General features: G+C 44.2%; 1 protein-coding gene across 2 annotated transcripts in view; it reads right to left on the bottom strand.

Annotated features, from left to right (window-relative positions):
- CPED1 (cadherin like and PC-esterase domain containing 1) overlaps positions 1-21531 on the bottom strand; it is a 247813-nt gene that overhangs the window by 3578 nt on the left and 222704 nt on the right. For both annotated transcript variants that reach the window (XM_066591833.1, XM_066591834.1), the window contains exon 21: positions 6210-6356. In XM_066591833.1, coding sequence (XP_066447930.1) covers positions 6210-6356 — 147 coding nt within the window. The remainder of the gene's footprint in view (positions 1-6209; positions 6357-21531) is intronic.

Here is a 21531-nt window from a genome sequence, read left to right as displayed (position 1 = left end):
CTCCATCATAGTTATTGACCTGTGTTCGGATTTCTGTCCTGAATCTTTATTGACCAAGCGAACAATTTCAGTGCTTGGTAGTGTACTTTCCTTGGACGTCACTTACATTGCAACTCACTAATTTACTGCTGAAGTTCTATAGGGAGATTACTAAGTCCCAAACATTATTCAGTAGCATTTCTGTATCTATGACCAATCAGTTCCTGAAGAGGTTGTGGGTCCAACCGAAATGCATTGAACTTTATAAAACTACTTCAAATAACCACACAAATTAAATTTGAATCTTCATATAGGAACTAGTGGACCCCCTGCGAGTGCCCACTAGGACTTCCAAATATCACAACTGACAACCTGCATATAGGCTAATAAGTTATAAGTCTAGCACTTTACAATTAAGCTGCCAAGACTACATCTTTTTGCTTCTTTACATTCGGTTCCAAGCAAAACGAATATTGCATAAACTTGGTCCAAATATAGAAGCTTATTTACCCCTTTTTCTTCTATCTACTGAGGGAAATTCTGATTTCAGTATCATAGAGATAGTAATTGTGTTAGATACCCAAGACCAAATATCAGAATACCCCAACCATAATTATTTTCGGTGTTTGTCTTGTCTTCTTTGAATCACTGTTTGTCTGTCTTGTTTGTCCAAAGGCCCAAATATTTTTAATTCATTGTTAATAAAATTGTTTTTAGTGACTCTCTGTGAATAGGGCTTTAATAATTAGTTCCCTCTGCCTCAGTGAATTTACCATCCCAGGAAACAACAGTCTGCTACTCCTTCCCCCTACATATATAGTAACATAGACTGTTAGGCTGAAAAAAGACGCATGTCCATCCTTTTCAGCCTATTACCCCTAGTGTTGATCTAGAGGAAGACAAAAAAAACATGAAATAGAAACCAATTTTCCCCCATTTAAGGGAAAAAAATCCTTCTTAACTCCAATCTAGCAATTGGAATAATCCCCGAATCACTGTCCCTTCTGAAGTTATAAATGATTATAACCTATAATATTGTATCGCTTAAGAAAGGCTTCCAGACCCCTCTTGTACTCTTTCAGTGATTTTGCCATCACCACGTCCTCAGGTAGAGAGTTCCATAGTCTCACTGCTCTTACAGTAAAGAACACTCAAACTTGTTTGTCAATGCACCAATAATTGTGAGGAGTCACAACCTTGTGTAGGTCTGTGCAGCTGATAGAGAGAGCCCATAGCAGCTCTATGTTCTGCCTCTGTGGTATGTATATCCCTGGTTGCCCATAAAGCTCAGCTACTACAGGGCTGCAACAGATCTTACCCTAACCGTACTTGTTAACAGTAGTTTGCAAAAAAAAACACAAAGTGAAGTCTGTTTCCTGAAGCCATAATTTAACAAGTCTGAGACTACTTCCATTTTGTTATTTTAACTTTTTTGTTGCGGAAAATCTAATTTGAAGACTTTACTGACCAATGGTGAATAAAATAGACGTGGTTGAGAATAAATTAAATGATTTAAAAAAAATAAGAAACTTCTTTACTGAAGATCACATGAATTAAATACAGTTGTGCAAATTGCTGGAACCTATAACAAGCTTTGTGGCTTATTTCATCATTTAATTATCTGGCCAGGAATATCATCATCTTTTAATGAAATTGAAATAATCCCAGAAGGCGAAATCCAGCAGTACAGATAACAGCTGTTTAAAATTATCATGTATTAAATACCAGTTTATTGTACAGACGTTTGCTTTAGGCATCCTGGAAGAAGATTCTACTAGTTACTGGTTGCAAACTGTAGTACCAATTCTGCTATAACTATGTTCCCTCTACCTTCAATGACTGAGATACACTGTCAAAATACTTATGATCACCTGTCTGTGAGTGACTCTGTGAGTTACATGTGATGATGTCACTGTTATGTGATCATTCACCGGGGCTCTGAGCTCCACCCCTGATCACATGATGGTGACGTCATCACAGGTCCGTCATCCCTGTGCACTGAATGAGGGATTACGGGTGGACTACATGCCCCACAAACCCCGCGACCTCAGTTGCTATGGATACAGCAGTATTCAGTCTGGTAATGACACCTCACAAATGTACACATGCATGGTGGTGCATATTGAGCAACAACATTGACGCATAGTCCTTCACCACTATCTTCACTTCTCCTGAACATGATATCATGTCATCTAAAGTGCTAATGCCGCCAACACCAGTCCAGCCTTCATCTAATCGTTAACCATTGCCCAGTGTTGAGACAAACTGTTGCTGTCATGCAAACACGTCACCACAGAGGGTTTAACGCCACCATGAGGCTATTGCAGCTTAGATGGCACAGTATCAAGCCATGATTTCACCTCAGCCACCAGCTGAAGTTTGTAAATCTTGTGCAGCAGATATGCAAAAGCAACGAGTGAACATGTCTCCTCAGTGAGGTGCTGAAGTTTGTAAATCTCATGCAGCTGAGACACCTATTATTGGCTCTCTACATGATAAGCAGCGCAGGTCTATAGTTTTTTTCCTTTTACTTCTTCTTTGATATTATCCAACCTCTTATGAGGAACGGAGCTTTGTTATGACCTGCAGCTCTCCAGTGAGCTGGATCATCTCAATATCGATTTGGTGTTTTTTGGATAAAGAAACTGCTATGAACTTACCAGGATATTGGGTGCTGACATGACCACCTTAGGGTGACATGTCAGGCACCAGGTGAGTTATCACATTATACTATTGTGATTACTTTGTAAGGTGCTTGGCGCTCTCCTTGACTTTGATCATGCAGCTGATATGCAAAAGCAACGAGTGAACATGTCTCCCCAGTGAGCTGCTGAAGTTTGTAAATCATGTGCAGCTCATATGCAAAGCCAAAAAGCTTCACAGGTTTAAATGTTGCAGTATAAGTATTACTATTTTGTACATTTACTGACGTTTACGTCGTCATAGGTGGTTACAGTGTTCTGGAAAAGTTGTAAATAATGCCAATAGTTTACTATTTGTACAGAAATATTAGTATCAACCCCAATTCCTTACGGTGTATATTAGTAAGTGGTGCATTGTGCCACCAGAAACACTGGTAGTATTCTTTCGGAAGCTTCACAGGTTTAAATGTTGCAGCATCTGTACTGTTTTGTACATTTACTGAGGTTTTCTTATTCATAGCTGTTAGCACTGTTCAGTAAAATTGCAAATAATGGCAATAGCTTACAATTTGCATGGAAATATTTTGACCAACTCCAATCCCTTTCACTAGATCATACTACTAAGTGGCGGATTGCGCCACCAGAAACACTGGTACTAGTCTTTATGTAATGATTAGTTTGGCTCCTTTTACAGGGTTTAAAGAGTTGTTTGAAAGTTAAAAAAAAATCTGGAAGCAGGGAACGGCACGTGACCAACCGCTGCGGCCAATCACCAATAAGGCACAATGAGGCAGAAAAATAACAGGCAGGAACCATTGAATCATCGGCGGCGGATCTAGCTGACAAATTGTTTTGTCGTTTCCAATCTTTCAGACGCCTCCTCTAAAGCTCGTGAACGAGACCTTTCTTCCCTCTTTGATATCTTTTTTATATAAAAAGGAAAAATGCTTGGCTTCATGTAGCAAACCTGTCTCAAAGTACAAGTGGTCTTCTGATCCATAGCAACCAACAAGAGTTCATGTTTTAGGACCACATGACGTGGTAATTTAAAAACCACAATCATTTATCTATTGAAGATTTACTGTACAAGACAGTAAACCCCTTCCCATTTTAGAGCCTATTTACATCATGCATGAAAAGGGATCCCCTGCTTCGGACAACCCTGGTGCAGGGCAAATAACAGAAGGAAACTTGCATTCTGGTGAACTTGGCCTGTCCATCTACAGATGCATCAACCCTAAACTTTCCACGACTTTTTGTTAAAGGGAACTTGTCATGTACTTTTTGCTGTCCTCACTGAGAGCAGCATATAGTAGTGACAGGTATGCTGATTCCTGCTGTCTGTCACTTATGATGTAATGTGCAGTGGTTTTTAAGAACTTACAGCTATTTCCTGCAGCCCCACCAAGAGATGAGTCCAAATTCTTTATGAGGTGCTGCTAGCTCCGCCTACCCTCTGTGATTGGCAGTTTTCTCATTGTACAGTGTAATAGCCAGAAAACTGTCAATCAGGGTTGGTGAGTGGGTTTAGCAGCACCTCATAAATAAGTGTGACCCAACTTTTATTGCGAGCTGCAGGACAACCTATTAGTTCTTAAAAACCACTGCACATTAACCCATAAGTGAAAGAGTGCTGGTATCAGCATGTCTGTCACTACTTTATGCTGCCCTCAGTGAGGACAATAAAGTACATGACTAGTTCCCTCTTTAAGTACTCCAATTTCTCAAGCTTACAAATTCAATACAATATCATGAAATGTTAACAAAACCCTCAACAGACAGCAATTCACAACACAACCACTGGGCAGCCACATCGACTCATAGCAGACATTTCATGACAGAGTATCACAAAACCATGATTTTTTTAAACTGGTAGTTACACTCCACTCACCTATGGATATGTTGAGCCAAGAAAAAAGGTAAGGAAGGACATGTCAGTATTATGTTGGCAACATTCATTGGAAAGGCTGACATGTTAAAGCTACATTTTCCCTGCAGTGTCCCTTGAAATGAACATGTAAAGTGAACCATGACTTCAGAAGTTGGTCCTGCATCAATCAGCTTCCATATAAAAAGGTATTGTTGTTCAGATGATATAGCTTTCATAGTTACAGACAAAGTGGATATGGTCAGTCTGTATATCTCATCATCGTGCATTGCACAATTGCCAATTTTTTGATCTTTGGTTTTATATAAGGTGTCACTTAAAGGGGTTGTACAGGAAATGAAAAAACATAACTTCCATCTATACAGTCTCTGAGAATCCCATCATAGAATGCAACTAGGATGGGCTGATGAGACCTGAGGAGAAGGAGGAAGGGGTGGAGCTGCAGGTGGGGGTGGAGCCTAATAACCACACTCTTCACTTCTGTTAGGCTGACTGGCACTACATTTGACAGGGACTAACAATATGGTGTTATGCTCTACCCTCTTCCTCAGAGCTAATCAACCCTTCCTAGTTATATTCCATGATGGGTTTCTCAGAGGCTGCATGGTCAGCAGCCATGCTTTTTCATTTCCTGTACAACCCTCTAAATAATGTATTACCAGCAGATAACACTACTGAATTGCCATGATCCCTTGCAGATAAAACCAGACACTAGAAGAGAAGGGCACTTACATTCTTCAAAGAAAATAACCTCCAGCCATCATTACTAAGACAAGGGTTATAGGGGGCATTAGTTTTATAATTTAATGCAGCAGTTTAGTAGAGGAGAGGTTGGATTCCTGTTGGGGGTTCTCTCTTAGCGGATATGGGAGATCTCTTATGCCACCCTATCTATATAAAGCATGGTTATAGTAAATCCCTTCCAGCTTCCCACACAGAGTGATTAGCAGCTTTCTATATATATTAAAGCAGTCCTCCAGTTTTGGCACAAAATTCTGTCTCGCAATCAAAGGAGACAGAGGGTATATTACCTGCAGTGGTTCTTCGCTGCCATCTCTGTGATCCACTGATCCTTTTTTCAGTTGTCCAAGATGGCCATTACAATTTTCTATCTACCGAATATCAACTGTGCACTGCCTGCAAATTGGCCATTGCTGATCATGTGAATAGCACTGGCCAATCAGAGAACAGGTGTAGTATATCAGTAGTCCAACACTACTAAAGGATTATGGAGATAACGTGGTTTGAAGATTGCATTGGCCATCTTGGTCGGCTGAAAATGGGACTCGAAAATGGTAGATCAGATGAATGGCAGAAAAAAACAAGTACAGGTAATATACCACCCCTTCTCTGGTCTCAGGTCAGAATATTGTCCCAAAATCAGAGGGCCACTTTAACTCATACAAGAATGATTGTGTAATTGTAATTCTTGTGTCAATCAGAGATAAGGTTGGTAGACGTCTTGTAACTGGGTCCTCCTATGATCTCAAGAATAAGGGGATCCAATCCTCTATTTCAAGTATAGTGGTAGTGATGCCGGAGTGATTCTTCTACACTGAAATGAATATGGATTATGGAAATTGATAAATGCCCTCGTTTATCTCTCCAATACACCCCTCTGATGTCTAATTGAAATTCTACAATCAAAATGTTATAGTCCTATGAAATAATTTGTAAGGAAAGATGAAAATATTAAATACCTCATGAAAGTGACATCCACATTTTCCTTGCAGGAATTCTTTGTAGCGTCCCATAGTAATACTAAATGTATCGACTACTTCATAACCATACAGTTTAGCTGTCTTCAGGATACGACTATTGTCATTGGATAGCTGTCTTACTTGGACCTGTGTACAAGGAGTGGAAAAGAAGAAAAGTTGCTGCATTTTATCATTTGAGGATTTCTTTGATTAGACTGTGGAACAGAAAAGTACTTGCTGCTTATAATAAAAAACATTGACATGGCAATAGAGATCTTAGATTGTGTCTGAGTGAAAACACAAAGATATTCACACTGTAGTCAGTTTAAAGGGGTTATCAATCTCATATGCTCTGTTTGGGCATATGGACTTCATGGAGGAGGGTCCCTCATTTGAGACCTTCTCTTTATGTGCCAGACTGGATACTGCACATCCATGCATTACATGGGCAGTGGTCATGATGCCCGATTACCAGGGGTGACAGAAGCTGGATTCTTTATCTTTCTTATGATACAACAATGGATTTTTGCATTTACTTTATAGACAGTTCCATGTTTAACTCCATTTTAGGGCTGAGAGTATGGTATAGTATAACATGAAAGGAACACGGTTACCACCAGAAGGCAGATGCCCTACATATGATTGATGATAAGCCTCTTACATCGGTTTGAGTCTTCAAATAAAAATAGTGTAGATCTGTACTCCATGGGATATTTATTGTCCCATTGGGCTTTAAATTCAGAGAAGTACAGTAGGAATGAACTTAAGGGTGTACATTGTGCATAACGTATAAATAAATGAAGCCAGTCCATCTCAGCATTAGGCTGGTTACTTGTTGTTGTCTCTAATTGATACTTTTACACTGTTATAGGATATTGCAGGAAAACAATAAATAACTAATGAAGATGACAAAAATCGGTAAATATAATCTCCAACAGTGCCTATAGCCAAGACTATACCAAACCAGGTACACTTTAAAGGCAGAAAATGCTATAAGATATCACTTGAGTCACAGTGGGCATTTTTGAGGGAACTGTGAATCTCCTGATGAAGGCATTTTCAGGGAAACTAATCAGCAACATGAAGGAATGTCTGTATAATCAAATGTAATCAATGCCCAAAATTTGCAACACTGTGAAATGTAGCTAACCTACAGGAAACAAACTGACTCTGTAGATGAGAGACTGGAGATGTCAGCTAATTCTCTGCTCAGACAATCCTTGCTGCCTGCAGTCCTAGGCACAGGAAGAAGTGGGAAACTTTCTGAGGAGTCATGGAATTAGTTCTATTGAAGTCTATGATGAGGTTTTCCCTAAATACAAACATCCTGCACGTCACAATCACCTCAGACATTGAAAAAAGATTCCTGCCTATCAAGGGCATGACGTGGCCAGAACAGATGCCAGATGAGATGTATTTGGCCTATCATTGCTCATAAAGTGCCTGGTAGCAAGATGTCCAACTATGTGATGGGATTAGCGAAACTAGTCCCCAGTCTGTATCTTTCTGCAAGGCTTCTGAGAGCGGCTCTTCTCCTGATTTTGGTTTAGTTTCCAATTTTCCCCCTTGTTGTCGGGTTAAGAGACTGCTAACACAATTTTGTAAACCCATATAACTATGTCTGCTGATGAGGCCTCCTACATGGCTAATTGGTCTGGAATTATGATAATTTTTTAGTACCCCTTTAAGCTGTGGTTTACAGTATGTTTGCCCCATATTTATGTAAATCTACCATATTGTTGCAATATTTTTTCACCCATGACGCATGCATTGAGTATAGTCATGGCTAAGTCACTATAGCATGGTAAAGATCACATGGTCACATTTTATAAAACACTTTGTTTTCTTGATCTGTTCCTTTTATTGATCTAAGATTGACAGTAATTGCATGAATATAAACAATAATATATTTATTTGTAAAAAGGTCTTGTTTTTTCTCTAAATAACAGCGTATTTTGCATTTATGTTTCTACTAAATCCAGGTACTTCCATGCATTGCTGGAACAATTTAATGAGGGTGGATAAGTTGACATCACAGTTTTTACTTTGTCCTTTAAAATGTTACTGGTCTTCACCCCAAAAATATCCTTGATATTCTTCGAGGTGCGCGGGCTGACATATGTCTAGGTGCTGCTTTAGTCTTGTTTCCTGCAAGCAATGTTATGTCTGTTCCAGATATAGGTTTTCCTGCTATTTCAGTTGCAATCAAAATGTTATGGACACAGCACAAGCAGTTGCTAAAAAAAAAATATGCAAAAGTGTAAGGCCCAAGGTCCATGGGTGGATTTTAATTATAAAATCTGCGTGAGTCTCCTGCACTGGAGATCTGCACCTCTAGCCACCCATAGGGATGTATTAGCATCCGCAAGGCAATTTAAAGCATGCGGATGTGATTTTTTTTTCCCGGTGTGCGGACCGCACTCGCGCAAGAAGTCGCAGCATGCTCTGCGGCTCCCGCGGGCCGGCTTCCATGGAAGTCACTGTGGACGTGCCGCGAATCTGCGGAAAAGCAGAAGATAAAAAAAAAAAATTGCACTGCGCATGCGTCCAGAACGTCGCTGGAGCATCTGAACGCATCCGCTGTGCTGAAGAAAGAAGATACGTCTGGAACAGAGGAGACCCGTGCTGGAGCTGGACAGGTAAGAAAATGTATTTCCTGGTCCATGTCCGCAGGCACGGCTGCATTCCGCTGCGGGAGTCATCAGTGGAATCCGTGCATGCAAGCGGACATTGGGCCTAACTGAAAGTCTAGCCTCCATATGTGCTGTAATACTGTATTGTTTCTCTTAAGCCGAGTTCCCAGATATTGGCATGGAACTGTAGCCATTTGCCCAACAAACAGAAGAAAATCTTCCACTTTGATATTAAACTGCACCAATGCTGAGAATGCCACATCTTGAATGCCCCATGTTAATGAAGCGGTAGTGCACATGTGTATTCGCTTCTATTGGAAGAAAGGGAGATCAATGCCCTCTTCTATACCTTCACTTTCAGAATTGCTCAGCATTGGAAATGAACGGTTTCCCCATAGAAGTGTATGGCTGATGTAAGGTATAAGTGGTTTCACAGAGACTGGGAATACTCTGAATATATACAATTGTTATACGGTGCTGCAGAACATGAGTGCAAGATAGATAATTAGCAATACATTGTACTGGTATGGAATACTTAATTTATCCTGCAACATGCTAATTTTCATATCACAGATGTTCTAAACACAGTAAGTTAAAATATTGCTATGCAGAAACCGAATACTGCTGCAAACCTATGGCTGCCTTATCGTCACCCATGATGTTAAAGACAGAAAGCACCAAAGCGAGGTACAGATATAATAGATGTAATATGTATTCAGCATAGAGCACTGGAGGCTTGCTGATAATATCTTTGCTTCACATACACTATAGACTATTATAGTGATACATAGGTTAACCCCAATGTATATATAATAAAAAAAAAAGCTAATATGGCTTTTCTAATTACATGTTCATTCTGTTTCGCTTGGTATCATATACGGCGGCAGCATGTAGTACTTAAGTGATGTAATTCCCCTCGATGGAGACATTCTTGGTGTGTTTACTGTGCGGTTGTTTGGTCATACTAAGCAGACAGCGTCGGGAATGTGTCTGCTAGTCACCTTGGATGCGTTATGTGACCACTTTTCTGTAGACATGGAGCACAGCCAGTGTTATACATATGGGCACAGTTATGTTACAATGTTATAATATATAAGCCGTGCAACATTCTGCAATGATTTTATTCTTTTATTTGATGACTGTACTGTCAGATGTTAACCCTTTCATATGTATTTGAACTGACACGATTATATAAGTGGTAGATAGCTGGTCTAGAACTTGGATACTGCGCGCAAATGTTGAGCATGTGGTTTAGATTACTACTGACTTGTAACACAGACTTATATATTACATTGAAATATACAACATATGAAAATCATTTTGATATATACCACATGGATTCAGACTGTCTCATGGCTTGTATTATGCAGTAAAAAGGTCTGCAGCAAAATTTCAATAATGGAGATGTTTGGGTAAAACGTTGGTGGTCTGATTAAGCCATATGAATTTTAGTGGGGTCACATTAAGAGGCTAATTCTTAACTGCAGGCTCAGTAATAAGATATTAAATAAATCATTTTTCACAACATTGTAAAGTGCTGATAGACCAACAGGAGTTTATAAATGATATTGTACAGTGAACTTAGGACTGTTGTACATTCGACAAAGAGATTGTAGTTGGATTGTTGCAGGAAGTCAAACGTTGCATGAAGACAATCTTAAAGACAGCTCTCTCAAAACCATAATGGGAAACTAATATGTAGTATACATTCAAGAAGATAAATAACCTTTCCAATGCAAACAAAAGTTGGCATAATTGATTTAAAACTTTTGATTTATCATTTTACATTCACTATGATTAGTAGACCAATTTTAAGCTTGATCAAAAGAGTATTATGACTATACAGTGGTAATAAAAAGTAAGTGAACCCTTTGGAATTATTTGGATTTCTCCATTGATTACTAATAAAATGTGGTCTGATTGTTATCTAAGTCACAATTATGGACAAACTCTAACACACAAACAGTGGTACCATTCATGTGTTTTATTGAGCATATTGACTAAATGACAACAGTGCATGCATAAAAGTAAGTTAACTCTCAAAATGTAATAACCTCTCGATCCCCTTTCAGCAGTAATCACCTCCAGCAAACATTTTCTGTAGCTGCAAATAAGATTTGCACAATGTTGAGGAACCATTCTTCCCTGCAAATGTGTTTCACGACATCAGTATTTCTGGGATGCTTTGCGTTCACAGCCCTCTTCTTGTCATGCTTCAGCATCTTAATAAGGTTAAAGTCAGGGCTCTTACCTGGCCATTGAAAACACAAATAATGATCTTTTTCAACTATTTAGTTTGTGTATGTGTTTGGTTTGGTTCATTATTAGAGATGAGCGAACGTACTCGTCCGAGCTTGATATTCGTGCGAATATTAGGGTGTTCGGGATGCTCGTTACTCATAACGAGCACCACGCGGTGTTCTGGTTACTTTCAGTTTCCTCTCTGAGACGTTAGCGCGCTTTTCTGGCCAATTGAAAGACAGGGAAGGCATTACAACTTCCCCCTGTGACGTTCAAGCCCTATACCACCCCCCTGCTGTGAGTGGCTGGGGAGATCAGATGTCACCCGAGTATAAAAGTCGGCCCCTCCCGCGGCTCGCCACACATGCCTTGTGAGTTAGCTGAGGGAAAGTACTATCGTGCTGGTGCTGCTGTAGGGAGAGCGTTAGGAGTCAGTGTAGGCTTCAAGAACCCCAACGGTCCTTCTCAGGGCCACATCTACCTGTGTGCAGGCTGCTGCTAGCAGTGTTTTTTTTTTTTTCTTCTCAAAATCGGCAGTGCAGAGCATTGGACCGGGCATTAGGGACAGAAGTGGTGTATAGGCAGGGAGAGTGTTAGGAGTGAATGTAGCCTTCAAGAACCTCAACGGTCCTTTCTAGGGCCAAATTTAACCGTGTGCAGTACTGTGCTGGCTGCTGTTAGCAGTGTTGCATTTTTTTTCTTTCTAAAAATCGTCTGTGCAGAGCATTGCACCCTCCATTGATACTTCAGGGACAGAATTGTGTAGGCAGGGCCACAACACAGTTATTGTTCATTGAATATACGCAGTGGGTCCTTCCCTTTGCTAAAAAGGACCAAAAATTATATTTGGCCAGCCTGTGTCAGTCCTAAGGTCTCCGTGTACGTGTGTGCTGCGTGGACAACGTACAAAAATCAGACGCAACCAGCTACGGTTTACTGCAGGCTTGCGCCATTGTCTTTCCTGACTGGCAAATACCTGCTCTGCTAGAGTTAATAACTCTGCTACACTATAGTTGTGTGACACTTTTTGAGGGCCACACCACAGATATTAAACTTCTTGTTCATTGAATATACGCAGTGGGTGCTTCCCTTTGCAAAAAAGGAAAAGAAATTATATTTGGCCTGCCTGTGTCAGTCCTAAGGTCTCCGTGTACGTGTGTGCTGCGTGGACAACGTACAAAAATCAGACGCAACCAGCTACGGTTGAGTGTAGCCTTGCGCCAATTTCTTTCCTGCCTGGGAAATCAAATCACTGGTAATACAGCATGCTGAGGGGTAGGGGTAGGCCTAGAGGATGTGGACGCGGCCGAGGACGCGGAGGGCCAAGTGAGGGTGTGGGCACAGGCCGAGCCAGTGCGGTGGCCAGGGGTAGAGGCAGGGCCAGACCGAATAATCCACCAACTGTTTCCCAAAGCGCCCCCTCGCGCCATGCCACCCTGCACAGGTCAAGGTGCTCTACGGTGTGGCAGTTTTTCACAGAGACGCCTGACGACCGACGAACAGTGGTGTGCAACCTTTGTCGCGCCAAGATCAGCTGGGGAGGCACCACCAACAGCATGCGCAGGCATATGATGGCCAAGCACCCCACAAGGTGGGACGATGCCCGTTCACCGCCTCCGGTTTGCACCACTGCCTCTCCCCCTGTGCCCCAACCTGCCACTGAGATCCAACCCCCCTCTGAGGACACAGGCACTACCGTCTCCTGGCCTGCACTCACACCCTCACCTCCGCTGTCCTCGGCCCCATCCAGCAATGTCTCTCAGCGCAGCGTCCAGACGTCGCTAGTGCCACAGTTTGAGCGCAAGCGCAACTACGACGCCACGCACCCGCACGCTCAAGCGTTAAACGTGCACATTGCAAAATTGATCAGCCTAGAGATGCTGCCGTATAGGCTTGTGGAAACGGAGGCTTTCAAAAGCATGATGGCGGCGGCTGCCCCGCGCTACTCGGTTCCCAGTCGCCACTACTTTTCCCGATGTGCCGTCCCAGCCCTGCACGACCACGTCTCCCGCAACATTGTACGCGCCCTCACCGACGCGGTTACTGCCAAGGTCCACTTAACAACGGACACGTGGACAAGCACAGGCGGGCAGGGCCACTATATCTCCCTGACGGCACATTGGGTGAATTTAGTGGAGGCTGGGACAGAGTCAGAGCCTGGGACCGCTCACGTCCTACCCACCCCCAGAATTGCGGGCCACAGCTCGGTGGTGGTATCTGCGGCGATGTATGCTTCCTCCACTAAAGCACCTTCCTCCTCCTCCTCCTCCTCAAACGCAACCTCTGTCTCGCAATCAAGATGTGTCAGCAGCACGTCGCCAGCAGTCGGTGTCACGCGGCGTGGCAGCACAGCGGTGGGCAAGCGTCAGCAGGCCGTGCTGAAACTACTCAGCTTAGGAGAGAAGAGGCACACGGCCCACGAACTGCTGCAGGGTCTGACAGAGCAGACCGACCACTGGCTTGCGCCGCTGAGCCTCCAATCGGGCATGGTCGTGTGTGACAACGGCCGTAAGCTGGTGGCGGCTCTGCAGCTCGGCAGCCTCACGCACGTGCCATGCCTGGCCCATGTCTTTAATTTGGTGGTTCAGCGTTTTCTGAAAAGCTACCCCCAATTGTCATACCTGCTCGGAAAGGTGCGCCAGCTCTGCGCACATTTCCGCAAATCCCACACGCACGCTGCCACCCTGCGGACACTGCAACATAGGTTTAATCTGCCAGTGCACCGACTGCTGTGCGACGTGCCCACACAGTGGAACTCTACGCTCCACATGTTGGCCAGACTCTATGAGCAGCGTAGAGCTATAGTGGAATACCAACTCCAACTTGCGCGGCGCAGTGGGAGTCAGCCTCCTCAATTATTTACAGAAGAGTGGCCCTGGTTGGCAGCCATCTGCCAGGTCCTTGGAAAATTTGAGGAGTCTACCCAGGTGGTGAGCGGCGATGCTGCAATCATTAGCGTCACCATTCCTCTGCTATGCATCTTGAGAAGTTCCCTGCAAAGCATAAAGGCAGACGCTTTGCGCTCGGAAACAGAGCTGGGGGAAGACAGTATGTCGCTGGATAGTCAGAGCACCCGCCTGTCTATATCTCAGCATGTTGAGGAGGAGGAGGAGGAGCATGAGGAGGATGAGGAGGAGGGGGAAGAGACAGCTTGGCCCACTGGTGAGGGTACACATGCTGCTGGGCTGTCATCCTTTCAGCGTGTATGGCCTGAGGAGGAGGAAGAGGAGGAGGAGGAGGATCCTGAAAGTGATCTTCCTAGTGAAGACAGCCATGTGTTGCGTACAGGTACCCTGGCACACATGGCTGACTTCATGTTAGGATGCCTTTCTCGTGACCCTCGCGTTACACGCATTCTGGCCACTACGGATTACTGGGTGTACACACTGCTCGACCCACGCTATAAGGAGAACCTTCCCACTCTCATTCCCGAAGAGGAAAGGGGTTCGAGAGTGTTGCTATACCACAGGGCGCTGGTGGACAAACTGATGGTAAACTTCCCATCCGACAGCGCTAGTGGCAGAAGGCGCAGTTCCGAGGGCCAGGTAGCAGGGGAGGCGCAGAGATCAGGCAGCATGTACAGCGCAGGCAGGGGAACATTCTCCAAGGCCTTTGCCAGCTTTATGGCTCCCCAGCAAGACTGTGTCACCGCTCCCCAGTCAAGGCTGAGTCGGCGGGAGCACTGTAAAAGGATGGTGAGGGAGTACGTAGCCGATCGCACGACCGTCCTCCGTGACGCCTCTGCCCCCTACAACTACTGGGTGTCGAAGCTGGACACGTGGCCTGAACTCGCGCTGTATGCCCTGGAGGTGCTTGCTTGTCCTGCGGCTAGCGTCTTGTCAGAGAGTGTGTTTAGTGTGGCTGGGGGAATCATCACGGATAAGCGTACCCGCCTGTCAACCGACAGTGCCGACAGGCTAACACTCATCAAGATGAACAAAGCCTGGATTTCCCCAGACTTCTCTTCTCCACCAGCGGACAGCAGCGATACCTAAGCAATACGTAGGCTGCACCCGCGGATGGAAGCTACGTTCTCTCTCACCATCCAAAACAGGGACATTTCTGCTTCATCAATCTGTGTCTAATATTCCTCCTCTTCCTCCTCCTGCTCCTCCTCCTGAAACGTCACATAATGACGCCGAACGGGCAATTTTTCTTAGGGCCACAAGGCTCACTCATAATTTTTTTAAACAATAGAGATGAGCGAACACCAAAATGCTCGGGTGCTCGTTACTCGGCACGAAATTTTCGCAATGCTCGAGGGTTCGTTTCGAGTAACGAACCCCATTGAAGTCAATGGGCGACCGGAGCATTTTTGTATTTCGCCGATGCTCGCTAAGGTTTTCATGTGTGAAAATCTGGGCAATTCAAGAAAGTGATGGGAACGACACAGCAACGGATAGGGCAGGCGAGGGGCTACATGTTGGGCTGCATCTCAAGTTCACAGGTCCCACTATTAAGCCACAATAGCGGCAAGAGTGGGCCCCCCCCCGCACTGTCAGCGTAAAGATCGTTCTCCTCTGGCACAGCTGTAACAGCTGTAGCAGAGAAGAACGATGTTAGCCCATTGAATTCAATGGAACCAGCAATACAGCAGGTTCCACTGAATGCAATGGGCTGCCGGCGATCGCAGGATGAATGGTCGGGAAGTGGTTAAATATATAACCCCTTCCCTGCAATTCATCCAGAAATGTGATACACTAAAAATATGTACCGGCGTATAAGGCGACGGGGCGTATAAGACGACCCCCCAACTGTCACCTTATACGCCGGCAATACAGTGGAGCAAAGAATAAAAAGCATTACTTACTTCTTCAGACGATCTGCGCCGCTCCTGCAGACTGTCACTCCTTCCTGGTCCACGGACTAAAGCTTTCTCTATGAAAGGCTTGAAATCCCCGCCTCCAGGAACACAGCCAATCACAGCAATTCAATGACATCACTGTCATTGGCTGTGATTGGCTGAAGGCACGTGTGTTTCTGGAGGCGTGGATTTAAAGCCTTTCGTAGAGAAAGCAATGCTCTGCCGGGAACCAGGAGGGAGCGACAGCCTGCAGGAGCACCGCAGAACACCAGGAAGGAGTGACAGTCTACAGGAGCGGTGCAGATCGTCTGAAGAAGTGAGTAATGCTTTTTATTCTTTGCTCCACTGTATTGCCGGCGTATAAGGTGACAGTTGGGGGGTCGTCTTATACGCCCCGTCGCCTTATACGCCGGTATATATTTTTAGTGTATCACATTTCTGGATGAATTGCAGGGAAGGGGTTATATATTTAACCCCTTCCCGACCATTCATCCTGCGATCGCCGGCAGCCCATTGCATTCAGTGGAACCTGCTGTATTGCTGGTTCCATTGAATTCAATGGGCAAACATCGTTCTTCTCTGCCACAGCTGTTACAGCTGTGGCAGAAAAGAAGGATTTGTCTCCTATATGTTCTCAATGGGGTCGGCGCTGCTGCCGCCGGCCCCACTGAGCGCATATAGAGACGATTTATGGCCTTTAGAAGGACCGTTGGGGTTCTTGAAGCCTACAATACACCTAACACTCTCCCTATAGCAGCTCCAACACGATACCACTTTCCCTGAACTAATGTCAGAATACATCCGTAGCGAGCATCGGGAAGGGCAGATTTCAATACTCGGGTGACACCTTATCTCCCCAGCCACTCACAGCAGGGGGGTGGTAGAGGGCTTAAACGTTGCAGGGGGAAGTTGTAATGCCTTCCCTGTCTTTCAATTGGCCAGAAAAGCGCGCTAACGTCTCACAGAGGAAAGTGAAAGTAACCCGAACACCGCGTGGTACTCGTTACGAGTAACGAGCATCCCGAACACCCTAATATTCGCACGAATATCAAGCTCGGACGAGTACGTTCGCTCATCTCTACTAAACAATTTTTAGATGTTTCAATGCTCTTAAAAGCGTTGAAACTTTAACTTGAACCAATTTTTCGTTATACTGGGCTGCCTCCAGGCCTAGTTACCACTTAAGCCACATTAACCAAAGCGATTAATGGGTTTCACCTGCCATCTTGGTTGGGCATGGCCAATTTTTTGGATGTACATTAGTACTGTTGATACAGCAATTTTTGTGGGCCCTCGCCTACAGTGTAATCAAATGAATTTTTAGCCCACCTGCATTACAGCTGACGTTACATCCGCTGTGTTGGGCACTGCAATGGGATATATTTATGTACCGCCGGTGGGTTCCAGGGAGCCACCCATGCCGTGGGTCCACACGGAGTTGTAACTACATGTGTCCACTTCTAAAGAGCCCCAGTCTGACTGGGGCATGCAGTGTGGGCCGAAGCCCACTTGCAGTAAACATGACATTACCTCAGCTGTGTTGGGCAATGCAATGGGATATTTCTATGTACCGCCGGTGGCTTCCTGGCACCCACCCATGCTGTGGGTCCACAGGGAATTATAAATGCATCTGTTTCCACTTGCAAAGAACCCCAGTCTGACTGGGGTATGCAGTGTGGGCCGAAGCCCACCTGCATTAAACACGACATTACTACCTCAGCTGTGTTGGGCAATGCAATGGGATATTTTTATGTACCGCCGGTGGGTTCCAGGGAGCCACCCATGCTGTGGGTCCACAGGGACTTCACAATAGGGAGTTGTACCTGCCTGTGTCTATGAATTAAAAACCGCGGTCTGACTGGGGCATGCAGACACCTTGACAGAATGAATAGTGTGTGGCACATAGGTTCCCCATTGCTATGCCCACGTGTGCAGCTCCTGATGGCGGTGGCACAGGATTCTATTTCTCATTGCTTCTGTACAGCATTGTGGGCTATCGCCCTGCCCCTTTTAAAGAGGGTCGCTGCCTAGCCGTGCCAACCCTCTGCAGTGTGTGCCTGCGGTTCCTCCTCATGGCAGACGCACTTCTAAATAGACATGAGGGTGGTGTGGCATGAGGGCAGCTGAAGGCTGCGCAGGGACACTTTGGTGTGCGCTGTGGGGGGGGGGGAGGGGGGGTTGGGCAGCATGTAACCCAGGAGAAGTGGCAGTGGAGTGTCATGCAGGCAGTGATTGTGCTTTGTTGGAGGTAGTGTGGTGCTTAGCTAAGGTATGCCATGCTAATGAGGGCTTTTCAGAAGTAAAAGTTTTTGGGAGGGGGGGGGGGCCACTCTTGCCGCTATTGTGGCTTAATAGTGGGACCTGTGAACTTGAGATGCAGCCCAACATGTAGCCCCTCGCCTGCCCTATCCGTTGCTGTGTCGTTCCCATCACTTTCTTGAATTGCCCAGATTTTCACACAAGGAAACCTTAGCGAGCATCGGCGAAATACAAAAATGCTCGGGTCGCCCATTGACTTCAATGGGGTTCGTTACTCGAAACGAACCCTCGAGCATCGCGAAAAGTTCGTCCCGAATAACGAGCACCCGAGCATTTTGGTGCTCGCTCATCTCTATTCATTATCTTATAGCATTACTCAATGTCTCTTCAGCTTGAGGTCATGGACTGCTGTCGTTACATTTTCCTGGAAAACATTTTGACACTACTTAAAATTCATTGTTCCCTCAATGATCTCAGGGCACCCATGCCGTGATGCAGTAAAGTGTGGAGGATATATAAGGTGAAATGTCTATTTCACTATCTGAACCAGCAGAACGGAATGTGTCGGCCACATCCTGTTCTGCTAATCGTTATCAGAATATGCAGCTTGATAGAAATACATGCTCATAACTTCAGGGCACATTTTTTACCCACACATAACCTTCAGGCATCATTTGACGACATGTTGCTCATTCCCGCCCCTGCCCTCTCCATCGAACACCCAAGATGTTGCCGTTTTGCAGCTGAAACCACGTGATGTCGGACGTCCATGACGACAGAAGCTCACGCAAGATCGGATGTAAAAAAACCTTAATTGGACCAATCCAATGCTTTGATTCCCAATTGCGTATTGCTTCCTGCATGCCTATAAAGAGCAGTTAACCCATAATGCTATAAAAGAAGCTTTACGCCTACTAATAAAGCAGAGTCCAGGAAGACTTTCTACACTGACAGTCTGCCCCGGTGGGATCTCTTTCATTGTGCGCACAATCTCTGAACGTAAATCAGGAAGGGTGCAAACATTCATATTGATTACGCAGTGGACCCAAAATAAATCCAAAATTACAAAAGCAGGCCCAAACTATGATGTTCCCTTCACCAGGCTTCACAGCTGGGATGAAGTTTTGGCACTGGTAAACAGTGTTCTTTTCCCTCCAAACATAGTGTTGTGCATCTATGCTAAAACATTCCACTTATTTATTTATAAAAACATTTTCTAAGAAAGATTGTGAAACATCCAGGTGATCTCAGGCAATCTTTAGACAGGCCACAATGGTTCTATTGGACAGTACAGCTTCCTTCTCGATGTCCTTCCATGAATACTATTCTTGTTCAGCGAATTCCTAATGGTGGACACAGGAACAGAGATTTTTGCAGTTTATGAGTATTCTGTAGGCCTTCAGCTTTTACCTTTGGGTTCTTTCTCACCTCTTTTGAGATTGCCTGTTACTAGGAGTGATGTTAACAGGACATCCACTCCTAGTGAGAGTAGTAATAGTCCTGAATTTTCTGCATTTGTAGATCATTTGTCTAATCACGGACTGATTGACAGGTCTTTAGCAACGCTTTTGTAGCCTTTCCAATTTGCATTTTTATAACATGTTTTCTAAGATCTTCTGAAAGTTGATTGCATTGAAACATGGTTCATGCTACCCGATTTTTCTTGAGAAGAAGAGATTTTTCAGTAACTGGGCTTTGTGTGCCTTCATTTAATGAGCAAAGCACCTCTATACCCACACTTTTAATCTCATCTTAATGGAAACACCTTTTGCAAATTAGTTCCTGGAGAAGTCATTAACACAGAAAATCACTTAAGTTTTCTCCATGTATTGTGAATGTTAGGGTCCTTTAGGCAAGCCGATTCTTGTTAGAATGAGTGAGTGACATTCTATCTAAAAGCACCCTTAGATAAGTTATATGTTTTTTTAGCAGTAATTGTGAGTTAGAAAACAATCAGACCTCATTTATTAGCAATTAATTAGCAAGTTATAAATTACCATATTTTTCATTCTATAAGACGCACCGGACGATAAGACATACTCCCGTTTTAAAGGGGGAAAATAGGGAAAAAATATTTTGAAATCACCCAGGGACAGCGCAGGGGATAATATTGGGTGACGAAGCAGAAGAAGCAGCAGAGCTCTGAAACACCAGAGCTCTGTGTCACAGTGGCGCTCGTGTGCGGCAGGAGGAAGGTAAGAAGCCGTTTGGTGGAGGCGGGGGAGCAGCAGCAGTTCCCGCCGGCACTTACCACCAATCAGCAGTACGTATGGGTAGCAGTGGGAAGGAGAGAAAACTGCTAACTGATCGCACATTTGTTTGTGCGACCGTGATTTTTACGCGCAATCGTGCTAACTAAAATGCAGTCGAATGTTAAACTCATGATCATGCATTAAACTCGCAATTATGTGAACAAATGGCGATCATGATGAATTTCGGCACATTAGCTCTATAGCACACAGCAACTTTTTCCCCCCACTTTCACACACTTGCGTTTTTCTAACACGAATGTCAATGGGACTTTCTAATGTTAAAAACGCATCACAAGTTTGCGCTTTGCTATTTTTGTGCGAAGCGTTTTTTAACATTAGACAGTCCCATTGACATTTGCATGAAAAAATCGCAAGTGTGTGGGAGCTTTTACAGGGCGTAAAATACAGTAGTATGTAATTGGCAGGTAATTCCAAAGGGATTACTTACTTTTTTCCCACATTTGTATAACTGTATGAAGTATGTGGGAGTAAGGGGCCTACATAGGAAGACTAATACAAAATGGTGGTAACACAGATAGAATCTGACAGACTAGAATCTGACACAAATCTTGCACAAATAGGAATGCCATTTTTTTGAATGGGGTCATACACATGAGAGATGTTTTCCCGCATGGCACCGTGATGCAATGCTATGCATGAAACAAATCACGGCATGTTCTATGTTGTGCATGTTCTCAATGGGAGAAACTCTGCGATCCTCTGCTGCGGCTGTGACAGCCATGGCAAAGGTTCCCTTCATTCCCCAAAGTGATGTGAGTCGGTTTTCCCATGAAAATGCCTCATATCCATGGGCATTTCACATGGTGGGAATCGCGATATGGGAGTGGGATTCATGGCCCTATATTGTGCTCGCCCGTGTGAAGTTAGCCTTACTAATATATTTGCAACTAAATTTACACATCAGGTGGCAATTCACACAGATTGTCTATTATATCAGACTCTGCCCATCATGTATGCTACAGCTTAAGTCTTGCATGACTTACCTCAACTATGGGTATTTTAGGCACTGAATATAGAAAAACACTTTTGGGGAAATTTATTAAGATTGGCATTTCAAACGCTATCTTAATAATGTTTCCTCCGCTGCACGATGTGCCCAATACACAAAGATG

Source organism: Eleutherodactylus coqui, chromosome 2 (genome assembly GCF_035609145.1).
Source record: "Eleutherodactylus coqui strain aEleCoq1 chromosome 2, aEleCoq1.hap1, whole genome shotgun sequence".
Classification (NCBI taxonomy): Eukaryota; Metazoa; Chordata; class Amphibia; order Anura; family Eleutherodactylidae; genus Eleutherodactylus; species Eleutherodactylus coqui.
The sequence above is the reverse complement of the archived record's forward strand: the minus strand, read 5'-3'. Positions and strand labels throughout refer to the sequence as shown.